The sequence below is a fragment of the Aulonocara sp. 'chitande type north' Nkhata Bay genome, linkage group LG22, assembly GCF_057382095.1.
Source record: "Aulonocara sp. 'chitande type north' Nkhata Bay isolate Kocher_YH1m ecotype deep benthic linkage group LG22, A_spYH_male_GT1.1, whole genome shotgun sequence".
Taxonomy (NCBI): Eukaryota; Metazoa; Chordata; class Actinopteri; order Cichliformes; family Cichlidae; genus Aulonocara; species Aulonocara sp. 'chitande type north' Nkhata Bay.
In genome coordinates, this window is record NC_141364.1 from 25,209,502 (window position 1) to 25,225,555 (window position 16,054).

General features: G+C 43.3%; 1 protein-coding gene across 1 annotated transcript in view; it reads right to left on the reverse strand.

Annotated features, from left to right (window-relative positions):
* The window catches only part of csmd2 (CUB and Sushi multiple domains 2), a 276,414-nt gene that overhangs the window by 23,435 nt on the left and 236,925 nt on the right, over positions 1–16,054 (reverse strand). The window contains exons 51-58 of the mRNA XM_086281126.1: positions 15,623–15,808; positions 15,308–15,502; positions 14,995–15,168; positions 14,701–14,874; positions 11,779–11,952; positions 7,876–8,064; positions 3,403–3,576; positions 2,180–2,362 (exon numbers count right to left, since the gene is read on the reverse strand). Coding sequence (XP_086137252.1) covers positions 2,180–2,362; positions 3,403–3,576; positions 7,876–8,064; positions 11,779–11,952; positions 14,701–14,874; positions 14,995–15,168; positions 15,308–15,502; positions 15,623–15,808 — 1,449 coding nt within the window. The remainder of the gene's footprint in view (positions 1–2,179; positions 2,363–3,402; positions 3,577–7,875; positions 8,065–11,778; positions 11,953–14,700; positions 14,875–14,994; positions 15,169–15,307; positions 15,503–15,622; positions 15,809–16,054) is intronic.

Sequence of the window (16,054 nt, forward strand, 5' to 3'; positions counted from 1 at the left end):
AAGGAAAGACGTGGTCGTGTTGGTGGTGGTGGTGTGTGTGAGAGAGGGGTCTGTGTGAATGTGTGGAGGGGTGCTGAGAGCACAAGTGGAAAAAGCCCATGAGACTGGATGATGCTTCTGGAAATCACACACTCTGGACTAGGATTATGGAAGAAAAGGGCCAGGTTTATATGGAGAGCAACAAAAGGGCAGGGACAAAGAAATACAACCAGATAGCTGCCAAGAGACCTCGCCAAAATGGCAAACCGAGCGTATCAGTGATTCTATAATTCTAGAGTGCAGAAAGAAAAATGTAGTTTAACACACAGAGGGCAACATAGAAAAAAAACAGGAAAAAATATATGGGTGTTTTTGGAGTAATACTCCTATTACTATAGCACTTCTAAAGCTGATATGAAAGGGAAAATAGAAAAAAAACTTCAGGTATATAAACCATACTATACATACTAGTCATACTCACTGATGTGTTAATAATCTAAACTCCAAGCACACTCACAAACACTTCTTTCCCTTTTCCTGCCTTCCAGATGTTTGATGGAAGAATAACTGCTGTTTTGTTTTCTCATTGTGCATAATGTCTTCTATTTCAGCAATATTAATAAAGTGTGCTTCAGCGAAAAGCTTAAATCCATCGACTGCGCACAAAATACACATTCAGCAAACTATTTTGGGGTTTTTTGCCCCCCAAATGACTGCAATGGAATAGACGCAGTGTTGCACAAGGACAAATATGCAAACCTTTATAGTGCTCAATAGAGAACGCATTCTCTGTAATGTGCTCTCTTCTGTTTAATCACTTACAAATACATAATAAATGCATATTTTACGAGTTTCTCAATGAAACTGAAAAGGCAACACCTAATTACACAGTCGCTGATTGTCGCGTTAGTAATAACCATTTCCAGCTGATGATTTTCTGTTTTTTTGGGGGGGGGATGTTGCGCCACTTTGTGCCGTGGACTTGATGAGGCTACTATTATCATTATTCACTCATTCACACACTTCCGAGTTATGGTAAAGCTACCACGCAAGGTGCTCACCCGTCATTAAGAGCACCTTGGGTTTTCATTGTCTTGCCCAACAACTTTATGGTGACATGAGGAAACTGAGGAACCAAACCTGCAATTAGTGAACCCGCGCTGCCACCTCAAGCACAGTTTTGGTAGATATATTTCACTCATTACGTGTCTGTTGCACTAGAAATTAAAGTCTAGCTTCACAAAAAGTCAAAGCAAACTTTGTGCATAAATTACTAAAATAGAGCAAAAGGAAATGTAAATGTGCTATTTATGTGCTTATATATCTCCCTGTAGTTTTCCAGGTTCGGGTTGTGGTGGTTTCCTCAAACAGGTTCTCCAATTCCTCATAAGGAATCTTGAGGTGTTCCCAGGGATATGTAACCCTTCTATCATCTTCTGGGTTTGCTCCAGGGTCTCTAGTTGGACATGTCCAGAATATTTCCACAGTACACAGGGGAAGGCACCGTGATCGGGTTCTCGAACAACCTCTGAAGCAGCTGTTGTATTCCAAGCCCTCACTTGATACTGGAGCACCAAAAGCTCAAAGGCGAAGGCGGGTTGAAACTTCAATTGACAGCTAAATTGAGGGCTTTACCTTAGTGCTCAGCACCCTCTTTTCCACAATTTGAAAGATTCCACATCAATCCACCTATTGATCCTATCTTACTCTTACCTCACCGAATCCCAGTATTTTTAGAGCTCTTCACTCAGAAGAAGATTCAGTATAATAAAATCTCTGAAAACACACAGATTTTCTGAAGTACAGCACTCACTGTGAAGTACCTAAATTATCACCAGGTATACGTTCACGACTCCAGCTATATGCTTCTAAAGACCTAAAGACAGCCAGCAAATAGCTATGATTTTGGCACTTCTTACTCTGACAGTACACAATAGTTTCCTGCACACATGCAGCTCTCAACCAAACCTCACATGAAGCTTTAATATCTCTGTAAGGGTGATGATAGAAGGAGACAAGTCCATACTGCATATATCCATTCAATGGTTAAGTTTGACGACTGACATGGTCTCGTTCCTGGAAAAGCTCAGAAGTCAGATCCAGTTGTTGAATTGATGTGTGAGTTTCAATTTACAAAAACATGACTCGACCGCCCATTTGTACCAGCCTATGAGAACAAATAAGAGTATATATTCCTTACCATGGCACTCTGGTTGTGTGCCCAGCCAGCTTCCATTGGCCAGACAGGTTCTCTCCGGAGAGCCCTTCAGCGCATAGCCTGGCTCACAGCTGAAGCGGACAACACTGCCCACCGTAAACTCCTCTCCTAGACGGATCCCATGCACGGGAACGCCCGGATCACCGCACAACCCAGCAGCCTCTCCTGAAAAAAAAAATGACAAAGAAATAAAAACTAAACGTAGCACGAAACAAATAATTTCTGACAACCCGAACACATATGAGAAATGTGCTCTATATTTTCTCACCTCACTACAGAGTCAGTTACTTCCAAACACATTTTACTGCTCTTTATTCAGCACGGTGAACACGTAAAAAATGATGTGACTTTTTCATTTCACTGCTTTGACATATCTTTTACACCTTCCTTCAATAATTCCAGGTCTTCCATTTAAACAAGCTCAAAACGCTTAGCACTGCTGCTCATTTTACAAGGCACCATCCAACATCGCTTTAATAGCGCACAGCTAAGAAAGTCGGCCAAATCTTTATAAAAATGTTGTGTTTATTGCCTGTTGAGAGAACACTGGCAATCTGCAGGATATACCATATATGGATGTCATGAATTATGACATTAAACTGTCAGAATGGTACTTTATTTTAAACTGCTTGTGTGTCTCTATGTCTGTACTTTGTGGATATGCATTTGGATGTATGGGCTTCCCCACAGCCTTTTTCCATGCGCGACTATAGTTGAATCCCTGAAGCAAAGCGCTGTTAGAGGAGTGGGAGTAAGGGGGGGCTGACGTCTTTATACTGCTTCATTACCCGGCTGAAGTATGGGCATTGATGTTCCTCAGTCTAATGTGAGCAGATTAAAACAGTTTTATGGAGGACACTTTCTTTGCCCTTCAGGTCTGTGACACAGACAGGCAACTCCATCTTTGGTCCACCTACTTTGCTCATTACCTTCCAGCAGCTGCCACCTAAACTCTTTATTTGTTGGCATGCCGTTGTGAGGGCCTCAGTGTGACTGGGCGATGCTATTGCATCTGAATAATCAATTATTAGATGGGGAAATATGCAAAGAATGCAAAGAAACCCAAAACGTGTGGCTTAGCACAGGAAACACCCCAAAATATGAATGGAATTTCGATGGTTAGAGTCTTTTCTTATGGATCTCCTTCAGAAAATATTGTCAGGTTAAGCGTTTCGAACTCTCATTCTGGGTGTATTTTTCCATACCAGAGCAATGTGGTGGCGAGCCGCTCCACTGCCCATCCAGCTGGCACATTCTTGTTGTATTGCCAATGATGCTACGCTGACCGATGCAACTGTAGCGAATGACGGAGCCCACTGTTCGACGGTCACCTGAAAGCTGGGTGTAAGGAGGCACGCTGGGGCGGTCACACAGCACCACTGTCCGAACAGAGCAAAGAAACGTTTTAGGCATCACATGTTGAATATGTTGATTTAAAATGAATACAATACTTTATATTTACTAACAGTGTGGGTATCTTTCCTCTGCTGTAAAGTTGTAAAAAATAATTATCTGTAAGAATAGCTAAAAGAGCTGGTGTAACATCACCCCTTAGTTTTTTGGGCTCCTGTTTTGAAGATTGAAATTGAGTGTTTTGCCTATTACCATGTTTTTGTTTATTTAAACCAGACACCAGGAACAACGAGTCAGTCTGACAGAGGAACCAAGAACGCTGCCTAATCTGATGGTAGCAAGCCCAGGTGCCTTAAAGTATACCCTCTGTAAATGTCTATTACAACAACAAAAAAAATAAGACAAACAAAAATATTGTATTTTAATAAGTAAGATTTGAAACTACTCATTGAGGAGATCAGTTCATCAGGAAAGTGTTTACAAAGATCATAAATGAAGTCTTAAAAATAAGGTTTTTGTCTCATATACGTCTATACAGGGAGTGCAGAATTATTAGGCAAGTTGTATTTTTGAGGAATAATTTTATTATTGAACAACAACCATGTTCTCAATGAACCCAAAAAACTCATTCATATCAAAGCTGAATGTTTTTGGAAGTAGTTTTTAGTTTGTTTTTAGTTTTAGCTAATTTAGGGGGATATCTGTGTGTGCAGGTGACTATTACTGTGCATAATTATTAGGCAACTTAACAAAAAACAAATATATACCCATTTCAATTATTTATTTTTACCAGTGAAACCAATATAACATCTCCACATTCACAAATATACATTTCTGACATTCAAAAACAAAACAAAAACAAATCAGCAACCAATATAGCCACCTTTCTTTGCAAGGACACTCAAAAGCCTGCCATCCATGGATTCTGTCAGTGTATTGATCTGTTCACCATCAACATTGCGTGCAGCAGCAACCACAGCCTCCCAGACACTGTTCAGAGAGGTGTACTGTTTTCCCTCCTTGTAAATCTCACATTTGATGATGGACCACAGGTTCTCAATGGGGTTCAGATCAGGTGAACAAGGAGGCCATGTCATTAGTTTTTCTTCTTTTATACCCTTTCTTGCCAGCCACACTGTGGAGTACTTGGACGCGTGTGATGGAGCATTGTCCTGCATGGAAATCATGTTTTTCTTGAAGGATGCAGACTTCTTCCTGTACCACTGCTTGAAGAAGGTGTCTTCCAGAAACTGGCAGTAGGACTGGGAGTTGAGCTTGACTCCATCCTCAACCCGAAAAGGCCCCACAAGCTCATCTTTGATGATACCAGCCCAAACCAGTACTCCACCTACACCTTGCTGGCGTCTGACTCAGACTGGAGCTCTCTGCCCTTTACCAATCCAGCCACGGGCCCATCCATCTGGCCCATCAAGACTCACTCTCATTTCATCAGTCCATAAAACCTTAGAAAAACCAGTCTTGAGATATTTCTTGGCCCAGTCTTGACGTTTCAGCTTGTGTGTCTTGTTCAGTGGTGGTCGTCTTTCAGCCTTTCTTACCTTGGCCATGTCTCTGAGTATTGCACACCTTGTGCTTTTGGGCACTCCAGTGATGTTGCAGCTCTGAAATATGGCCAAACTGGTGGCAAGTGGCATCTTGGCAGCTGCACGCTTGACTTTTCTCAGTTCATGGGCAGTTATTTTGCGCCTTGGTTTTTCCACACGCTTCTTGCGACCCTGTTGACTATTTTGAATGAAACGCTTGATTGTTCGATGATCACGCTTCAGAAGCTTTGCAATTTTGAGACTGCTGCATCCCTCTGCAAGATATCTCACTATTTTTGACTTTTCTGAGCCTGTCAAGTCCTTCTTTTGACCCATTTTGCCAAAGGAAAGGAAGTTGCCTAATAATTATGCACACCTGATATAGGGTGTTGATGTCATTAGACCACACCCCTTCTCATTACAGAGATGCACATCACCTAATATGCTTAATTGGTAGTAGGCTTTCGAGCCTATACAACTTGGAGTAAGACTACATGCATGAAGAGGATGATGTGGACAAAATACTCATTTGCCTAATGTTTGTGAAGGTTCTCAGTCATCCAGGTCATCGTAGTCAAAGGAGCTTGCAAAGAAAAGCGTCTGGACTTCTTTAAGTTGCTTGAAGACGTTTCACCTCTCATCCGAGAAGCTTCTTCAGTTCTAAGGTCAAATGGTGGAGAGTCCCAGATATAAACCTAGTGGGAGTAACCCCCCACAGAGGGACAAAAGGACCCCCTGATGATCCTCTAATCGCCTGAGCCTAGGTGTGAAACTGGGCGTGGGTCCCAATCAGCCAGAGTTTCGGGTGTGTTCATTGTGAAACCTGGCCCCACCTTATCATGCGAATTCCTGAGGTCAGATGGCCCAGGATGTGAGTGGGCGTTGAGGCATCTGGGAAGGGATCTCAAAACTTGATTATAGATGGCAGAGAGTTGGTGTCGTAAACCCCCGCCTCTGTTCAAAGATGGTCGCTCACAGTGGACATAGATGGCTTCTTTCACTCCTCTTTCAAACCATCTGTCCTCTCTGCCCAAAATGTGAACATTGGCATCCTCGAAAGAGTGTCCTTTATCCTTAAGATGCAGATGGACTGCTGAGTCTTGTCCTGTGGAGGTGGCTCTTCTGTGTTGTGTCATGCGCTTGTGAAGTGGCTGTTTGGTCTCTCCAATGTAGAGGTCTGGGCATTCCTCGCTGCACTGTACAGCATACACCACATTGTTAAGTTTGTGTTTTGGCGTTTTGTCTTTTGGGTGAACCAGTTTTTGTCTGAGCGTGTTGCTGGGTCTGAAATGCACCGGGATGTCGTGCTTGGAGAAAACTCTCCCGAGTTTCTCTGATACACCGGCTACATAGGGGATGACAATGTTGTTGCGTCTGTCCTTCTTATCCTCCCTCGCTGGTGTCTGGTCTTCTTTTCTGTGCCTCTTTGCTGACTTTAAGAACGCCCATTTAGGATAGCCGCACGTTTTGAGTGCTTCCTTTACATGTGTGTGTTCCTTCTTTTTCCCTTCAAGCTTAGAGGGAACATGTTCTGCCCGGTGGTGTAGGGTCCTAATTACTCCAAGTTTGTGTTCCAGAGGGTGATGGGAGTCAAAGAGGAGGTACTGGTCCGTGTGTGTGGGCTTCCGGTAAACGTGCGGCTATCCTAAATGGGCGTTCTTAAAGTCAGCAAAGAGGCACAGAAAAGAAGACCAGACACCAGCGAGGGAGGATAAGAAGGACAGACGCAACAACATTGTCATCCCCTATGTAGCCGGTGTATTAGAAAAACTCAGGAGAGTTTTCTCCAAGCATGACATCCCAGTGCATTTCAGACCCAGCAACACGCTCAGACAAAAACTGGTTCACCCAAAAGACAAAACGCCAAAACACAAACTTAACAATGTGGTGTATGCTGTACAGTGCAGCGAGGAATGCTCAGACCTCTACATTGGAGAGACCAAACAGCCACTTCACAAGCGCATGGCACAACACAGAAGAGCCACCTCTACAGGACAAGACTCAGCAGTCCATCTGCATCTTAAGGATAAAGGACACTCTTTCGAGGATGCCAATGTTCACATTTTGGACAGAGAGGACAGATGGTTTGAAAGAGGAGTGAAAGAAGCCATCTATGTCCACTGTGAGCGACCATCTTTGAACAGAGGCGGGGGTTTACGACACCAACTCTCTGCCATCTATAATCCAGTTTTGAGATCCCTTCCCAGACGCCTTAACGCCCACTCACATCCTGGGCCATCTGACCTCAGAAATTCGCATGATAAGGTGGGGCCAGGTTTCACAATGAACTCACCCAAAACTCTGGCTGATTGGGACCCACACCCAGTTTCACACCTTGGCTCAGGCGATTAGAGGATCATCAGGGGGTCCTTTTGTCCCTCTGTGGGGGGTTACTCCCACTAGGTTTATATCTGGGACTCTCCACCATTTGACCTTAGAACTGAAGAAGCTTCTCGGATGAGAGGTGAATCGTTTTCAAGCAACTTAAAGAAGTCCAGACGCTTTTCTTTGCAAGCTCCTTTGACTCATTTGCCCAATAATTCTGCACTCCCTGTATAACTGTTCAGGAAGAGTTCAACCAATATCGGATTTTCACTACCGGTATCTGAAATATCAGCCGATATAAATACACTGATTTCCTTAAAATGTGTTATTTGTACTAATTTATGAGTCTGCTCTGATCAGCTGGATGTGATCTAAGTGATCTTATTCAGTGTATAATGCAAACAAATAAACAAAACAATATGCCTCATCACCTACAACAACCCAGAGATTACTCACACAGGCATTTGGGTAGGGAGCGGTCCCAGGTGCCATCTCCCTGACAGGAGATCGAGCTGGTGCCCAGCAGGTAGTAGCCTGGACTACAGCGATATGACACAGTGGTTTGGAAGCTGTAGCGATGCGGCCCGCTGGACAGTACCTGCCTAATGCTGTTCTCCACATGTCCTGGCTCTGTGCAGTTAACAACTGAAAGAAAGGAACACAGAGGGGAGCGAGGGAGTTAGCGAGACTGCAAAAAACAACACATTAAGCAATAAGCATTTACATTTTCCTTTTTACAGTTAATAGCAAGAAAGATGAAAGAAGACTCTCATACTGGTAATAGACCACATGTCCTGATATTGATATGACTGTCTCCCACATAGAGACTCAGTTTTAGAAGCATAGTTTTTTTGGTTTATTTTTCTTCATGCCAACTCTGTCCATTACTTTCCCCATCGACTCCTTCCGCCCCTCCATCTATCCACCCCAATCCAAATGAAGTAGGAGGCAGACTCCGGAAATAAACATTTGCTTCATTAGAGGCAGTCTTCTGCCGGCCGTCGTGGTGCAGAGATGGTGATGGATGGAAAGCTCACAGGAGAAGAGGCACCATGTCAGTTTAACACCAGATGGAGAGAGTTAGGGAAGGGGAGAATGAGGGATGAGTGAGGGACAGCACGGGAGAGGGTGGAGGGCTGTGCTGTACAAAGTTAGTGAGAAATAGGCCCTGATAGTGGCGAATATACTAAAAGTCGTAACAGAATGTGAGCTGAAGAATGTTACCAAAGCAAGCAAACTGAAATCTGATATTACCTCGACAAAGTCAGCACACATTGGGGAGCAGCTGCTTTCTAGTCTATACCGTTAACCGCCACTAAATGTGTACTACGGAGCCAAAGTTCTAATGGCCTCTACAACGCTGTCTGGGAGTGCCCACGCAGCCATTATGCCCCAGTTGGCCTTGCCAGTCTCGCCCCCATGAGTATGCCTTAGCTACAGCCAAAATGAACCTATTGTATGCTAATATGCCTAAAAGCTTGCTCATTCTCCTGCTCCCAAGCTGGCCAGCACAGCTAAATCATCCCCCAAATACCTATTATAATGTATTCCTTCCATCGGAGCGCTGACCTGTGGTGCCATCATTTACAACTTACCGCATAATAACACTACAAAGCGCATTTGAAGCAGTGGAGCTGCTTCAGCGCGAGGCTTTCCAAGCTCGGAATTCAGTTTTTGAAAAAATGTACTCAGGCAACACACACAGACACACACAGACACACAGAGACACTCCAAAGCGATCCAACACTCATCTAAAATGACTGACCTCCTGGTAAATTCTTGTGTGTGGAGAGAAGGGAAGTAAAAGGATGAAAGGAAAAGACGACTAAAATGGGAGAGGGGAAGAAGGGATGAGGTAATTCATCTCTGTTCAACTCAGAAGCGGGGACCCTGGTTACCCTCTCCTCCTCTTGGCCTTCTGTCAAGTAACAGCCCTGTAAGTGGTATGTCAAAGGGTCTTTTTTTCTATCCTGCGTCTCTTCGCTTTTATCACCGAAAGACAAACACGCACGAGTCTTCCAAGAAAGGCAAGTATAGCTGCAACTAAAATTGGTGATTAAAGAGGGGCAGAAGACTGGCTGCACTGACGGTGCTCTCGTGTTCCCTGCATTATTGATGGCACCTACGAACTCTTATAGTTAAAATCTAGACCATGGAAATCATTAGCTTTGTCTGACTGACTCCCGCCCTTACCCCTTTTTTCTGCCTTCTGCGTCTATTTCTCTCTATGTTTTCATCTAAGAGAAAAGCTAAAGGTTTAGTTAGAACTGAGGTGTTATTACTGCACAGTTTTCCACTCAGGGAGGAAGTACATGCCAGACAGGAGAGCACACTTCACTAAATACGCCTCGATTGCTATAATTACGGTGATAAATCTGATTGACAACGAGACCTCTAAGCTACTTATGTCTCCACATCAACAGTGGGGATAATGGCCGTCGAACGCACGCATCCTCCACCAACACAGCATTCACATAAAAAAAGCCCCCTCAGAGTCAGCATCTGCATCGAAACAAGGCCAATGCTAATATGATGTCACTGCTAGAGCGAAGAGATTTAAAGCGTATGTCTGGGAGAAAATCTCGCCTGCTTATGCATGCAGCAGCCAAATGTGCTTCTCCCCTTTTTTATTAACCAAAGAAGCATTCCTGTGAGACTTGTAACCTCCCCATCCCATCAGAAGTGTCGGGAAAAAAAAGAGGCCACATTCTTTTTCTCCTCATTTAAAACAAACTCATGAGTCCATCAGTCTCCGGTTCTGTCACTGTCTTGTCACATTTAGGGCCCGACCTTGCGAGCGGCCCGTTTCTGCGGACTTAGAGACAGACACGAGTGCCTGAGATGCGCCGCTTGTCACGAAAACACTGTCAAATTAAAAGTCCTTGCCTCGCTCATTCAAAGCAAAGCAGGGTACTTCTTATTCAGAGCTAAAGCCAGGACTCCAAAGGCGGCTGCCTTTCATACAAGCTCAAGGATTCTGCGATTGTTTCTTGGCTCTCTCTGCATGGTTATTAACTGACTTTGTCTCTCTGACAGACAGGTGAGCCTAAGGGTGTAACAGAGGCAGCTAGGCTAAGAGGAAATAATACGACATGTAAATATTACCCAGAACCTCCACGGACCATATGGTTGAAACTGCGGTAATTAAATGATCGGGTCTTCTCTTTGAGTTTCATTTCATTTTCCTCTAATACGTGTCAGTTAAACTCTTCCTCTCCCCAGATGCTGCTGTGCTTCGCCTGCGCTCTCATTGTGATTGGGGGAGAGTAAAAAATACCTGCACCTCCATAAGCAAGGGTGTAGATACAAACTCACTTTTTGCATCAGGTACCAACGCTAGCGTGGTTTTGAATACCTCAACAAGACTTGTGCCTAATGCTGGACTATTGTAACTCATTATTATCTCAGCCTTTGATCCATCTGATCCAGACTGGTGCAACAAGAGTACTGACAGGGATGACAAAGAGGGCGCATATTCCTCCCACATTAGCTTCTCTTCATTGGCTTCTTATTAATCTAGTATTGAATTTAAAATCCTGCTCCTCACATACAAGGTCTTGAATAATCAGGTCCCATCTTATCTTAAAGACCTCATAGTGCTGTATCACCCCAACAGAGCACTTTGCTCTCAGAGTGCAGGCTTACTTGTGGTTCCCAGGGTATTTAAAAATAGAAAGGGAAGCAGAGCCTTCAGCTTAGAGCCCCTCTTCTGTGGAACCAGCTCCCAGTTTGAATTCATGACAAACACTGCTTTTAAGGTTAGGCTTAAACTTTCCTTTCTGATAAAGCTTCAAGTCAACAACTGCTCCTAATGCACTGTCATTATTATTATTGTATTCATATTATTAAAAATCTGGAATTTGCATTAGATTTTTATTTTGGAATCAAAAGCTATGGGGTTTTTTTTTGCATTTATGTATTTTTAACTGTCGTCTCTTTCCACAACTTTCCACAACGCATCTGGTCATTGCGTTTTCAGTGGGAGAAACTTTTCAGCTGGAACTTCTTCAGTCTCAGCTGACTGCAGGTTTCTACAACCTTATAAACAGTACATTAGCACAGTGACTGAAACTAGGATCACTAGCGAACAATGGGCTGTGAGGTCATCATTTCTTTTTATATTAAAAATGGATACATATATTTTGAAATGATGGAGTTGTCGTGGATAAACTGTCACACTAGTTTGTCTACACACGGCTGTTAACCAACTTTGTTTCCTTTGCTTTTAAAGAAATAATGAACATCACACTGGTCACAGGATCTGGTAAAAGATGACATCCCGCACATATATTTTTTTTATCTTCACATGTATTCTTGGAATTTCAGCAATAAGGTACTGAGCATTGATTTGGCACTCACTTTTACACCTGGGTAGGATGTTGCTCCACTGCCCGTTGGCCTGGCAAGTCGATTTTACAGCCCCTTGTAGAACGTATCCAGTATTGCAGATGAAACGCACGACATCGTTTAGGTTAAACTGGGTTCCTTGGGTCATACCAAAGGTAGGGTTGCCAGGGTGGCCACAGGTGATGGCTGAGAGAGTCAAGGGAGAAAGAAAGTCATGTCTACACACTTGCTGAGCAGTTGAGTGAATGAATGGGCTTAACACCACCACCTTAGTAAGGCCTGTATTACAAAACAAAACAAAAGATACTAAAGCCACAGGCTCTACACCAGTGACATGTCTGCTTTTTCCTCTGCTTTTTCTAGCTGCTTGTCTTCAAACAATTTAGCTATTCAAGAGGACCTGGTACTTTTTTATAATCATAGCCTTAGTAGTATTTTAAATTCCCTGGCTCCACAAAAAACCAGAACTGTACTTTTTTCTCGCTCTGCACCCTGGTACACCCCTGAACTCCGGCTACTGAAAGCTAAAGGCCGACAGCTTGAACGCCATAAAGAATAGCATTAGAGCATCACAGAAGTTAGATGAATAGAGATGAGCAGGGAGAGAATCAGGTGGCCTGTTAAAAGAATTGAATAGTGAGAAAAGGGTCTTGGTAGAGTTCTTACTTGAGCAGACAATAGCAGAGTAGTAAGCAGATTTGGTTTGACTAATACATTCCTGGTAAAACAGAACGTGGTTATTAAACATATCCTTATGAATAGTAAGGCCAGTTTTCTTATAGAGGATAAAATTCATAAAATACACTTAGACCTGGACCCTAATGCTCAATGTAGCTTCTCTGTCCTAACTCCCCCCCTTCTCACTTCCTCTCTGTTTTTCAACTTCCATCCTTAGCTGATATTGCTGATCTCATCCATAAATCAAAGCCTTCTACCTGCCAGCTCGATCCTATCCCCACTGTCCTCGTTAAAGCCTGCTTACTCCCTCTCCTTCCCCTCATATCTGCTATTATTCACTCTTCACTCACCACTGGAACTGTTCCTGCTTCCTTCAAAGTTGCTGCTATTACCCCAATCCTGAAAAAAACTGGTCTAGATCCCAACAACTTTAATAACTTTCGTCCTATCTCCAATCTACCATTTCTCTCAAAAATCCTTGAAAAAATAGTTGCTTCACAAGTCCATCTTCACCTAACTGATAATAACCTCTACGAACAGTTCCAGTCCGGCTTTCGTCCTTTACATAGCACTGAAACTGCTCTTATAAAAATAACAAACGACCTTCTTATAGCAGCTGATTCTGGTCTCCTCTCCATCCTTATTCTTCTTGATCTGAGTGCAGCTTTTGACACCATCTCTCATCCCATTCTCCTTAGCAGATTAGCTTCTATTGGTCTCTCTCACACTCCACTAGCCTGGTTTAAATCATATCTATCTGATCGCACTCAGTTCATTCAATTAAAATCCTTCACTTCTCAACTTTCTCCTTTATCCACTGGCGTGCCCCAGGGATCTGTCCTCGGGCCCCTTCTCTTCATCATCTACCTTCTTCCACTCGGATATATTTTTCGTAAATATAATATTCAGTTCCACTGCTACGCCGATGACACCCAGCTCTATCTCTCTACCAAACCTGACTCTACTCTTCCTCCACCCTCCCTTATCCTCTGTCTAGCTGAACTCAATTCTTGGTTCTCCTCCAACTTTCTTAAACTCAACAGCAATAAATCGGAACTTCTTCTGGTTGGCACCAAACGACTGCTATCCAGAATTAACAATTTCTCTCTCACCATCAATAACTCGCTGGTCCCTATCTCTCCTTCTGTGAAAAGCTTGGGTGTCATTCTCGATAGCACATTATCCTTTAACTCGCATATCAATAATATTACACGTGCAGCATATTTCCAACTCCGTAACATTAATCGCCTCCGCCCCTTCCTCACACCTTACGCCACTGCCATTCTCATCCATAATCTTGTTATCTCTAGAATTGACTACTGCAACTCATTATTATTTGGCCTCACACAAAAATCTATCAACAAGCTCCAACGTGTCCAGAACTCCGCTGCCCGTATTATTACTAGGACTTCTTCTACCCACCACATCTCCCCAATCCTGAAGCAACTTCACTGGCTCCCGGTCAAATTTCGCATCCATTTTAAAATAATTCTGTATACATTCAAGGCTATTCACTCTCTCTCTCCACCGTACCTCTCTGACTTATTACAGATGAAGCTCCCATCCCGCTGCCTCAGATCTTCATCTTCTCTTTCTCTCTCTGTTCCCTCTGCTCGTCTGATCACAATGGGAGGGAGGGCCTTTAGTTGCTCTGCCCCTCGACTTTGGAATTCCCTACCCCCGGACCTCAGAAATATTAGCTCATTCTCTCTTTTTAAGTCCACCCTTAAAACTCATTTGTTTAAAATTGCCTATTCTTAAATTTCTGTATGTTTTAACTTTTATCTTCTATTCTTATCATTGTGTATATTTCCAGTTTTTATCTGTTGTACAGTGTCCTTGGGTGCTTTGAAAGGCGCTATTTAAATAAAATGTATTATTATTATTATTATTATTTAACCGCTGGCATCTTGTAAAGTAATCTTCTTACAAAATGATTTGTATTAAAAGACAAATACCATGCATTCTTTTGGAATAATAATTTTGTCTTTGTAAGTAAAAGTGCAAAACATATATAGAAGCTTCTAAGTAAAAATGCTTGCAGCAATAAAATAACTGGTGATTAGTGCCAGCAGGCCCAAGTATAATCACTATGAACTGGCAGTCAGTTAGTGAGTTATGATCAGAACAAGACGACATGTGTGTCCATTTACTAAAAATCACTACGGCACTTTAAGCAGAGAGAGAAAGTCAGACACGCACTAGCTTACAACACACACAGCTTTACAAATAATAGGTGTTTGCTGTGGCACTTACAAACACAAACAGGAGTATGTCCTGACCAGTGGTGATCCTGTTCACAGACTCGCACTGACACTCCAATGAGCCGAAATCCTGGGTTACACTGGTACACAACGCTGCCTCGATAGTTATAATTCTCCCCAATGATCTGGCCATTCACTATTGGCTCTGGAGTACCACAATGGCCCGCTGAGGATGATCAAGAGAAAAAAAAGAAAAAGTCCCACGTAAGTGTTGCTAATAATGCTTGAAGCAAAGTGCAGGACACATGGAAAGTAGTAAAACATTTTAGGGTGTTTAAGCTCTCACCCAGGCACTGGACCTGTGTTCCACTCCAAAGCCCGTTGGACATACACTCTCGCACCCGAGAGCCCACCAAGGTATAGCCCGTGTTGCATGAGAAAATAGCTGTAGCTCCATACACAGTAAGGGTTCCAATCTTGTGTCCGTTCGGTGGAGTCCCGAGGTCCCCGCAGGAGATGACTGAAATGGGGGGAAAAACACAAATGGGTATAGATTCCCATTGATTAGAAAACAGTTCTGTTTGGCTCCATTCTTTTTGTTTGGGTCAGATGAGCAAGATGTTAAAAGTCTTTAAAGTAAGAAAACTGTTTACACTCACTCTCGCAAACTGGGCGAGGATTTGGATAGTTCCATGTGCTGTTGGCTTGGCAGCGAATTACCCTTTGACCTCTGTAATAATATCCTGGGTCGCAAGTGAGCATCATGATAGCATCATATTGGTTTTGAGTCCCATAGATTAGCCTCCATCTCCCATGTTCCACTGCAGAGTGACCAATGTCGGGGCAGGTGACAGCTGGAAGATCAAAGATCAAACCATAATTCATTCAGATTCTTTTTTTCTTGTTGGTGGTGGGTTTTTTGTAATGATTTGGTTTTTTTTCTACTTGTGACTGCAAACCACTACTATACTCACGAATACATCTAGGTGGGGCCTCTATGGGGCTCCACCTCCCAGACTCCTGACAGATCACTGAGGTGGTGATGGGCCCCGAGAGCCGAAATCCAGGGTTACATTGATAGGTGACTCTGGCTCCTAGAGAGAAGTCCTGGCCAGCAATGCTGCCATTAACAGGAGGAACTGGCATCCCACAGGACATGACTGGGAAAGAAATAAAGGGGGGGAAATGCAGCAGGTAGGTAAGATATCAAAAACTAAAATGCACAAACCATCTTTGTATGCAGGGTGCTTAGCTAACAACTGGCTTCCTGTACAAACACACTGTGAAAGCCTTCACCGATGTGCAGTAAACATTAGCTTGGGCCACCATCTGCACAATATAAACAGTCTAGTGTAGAGAGAACACATGCAATTCATGTGGAGATTACACCTGGTGCAGACTTGACC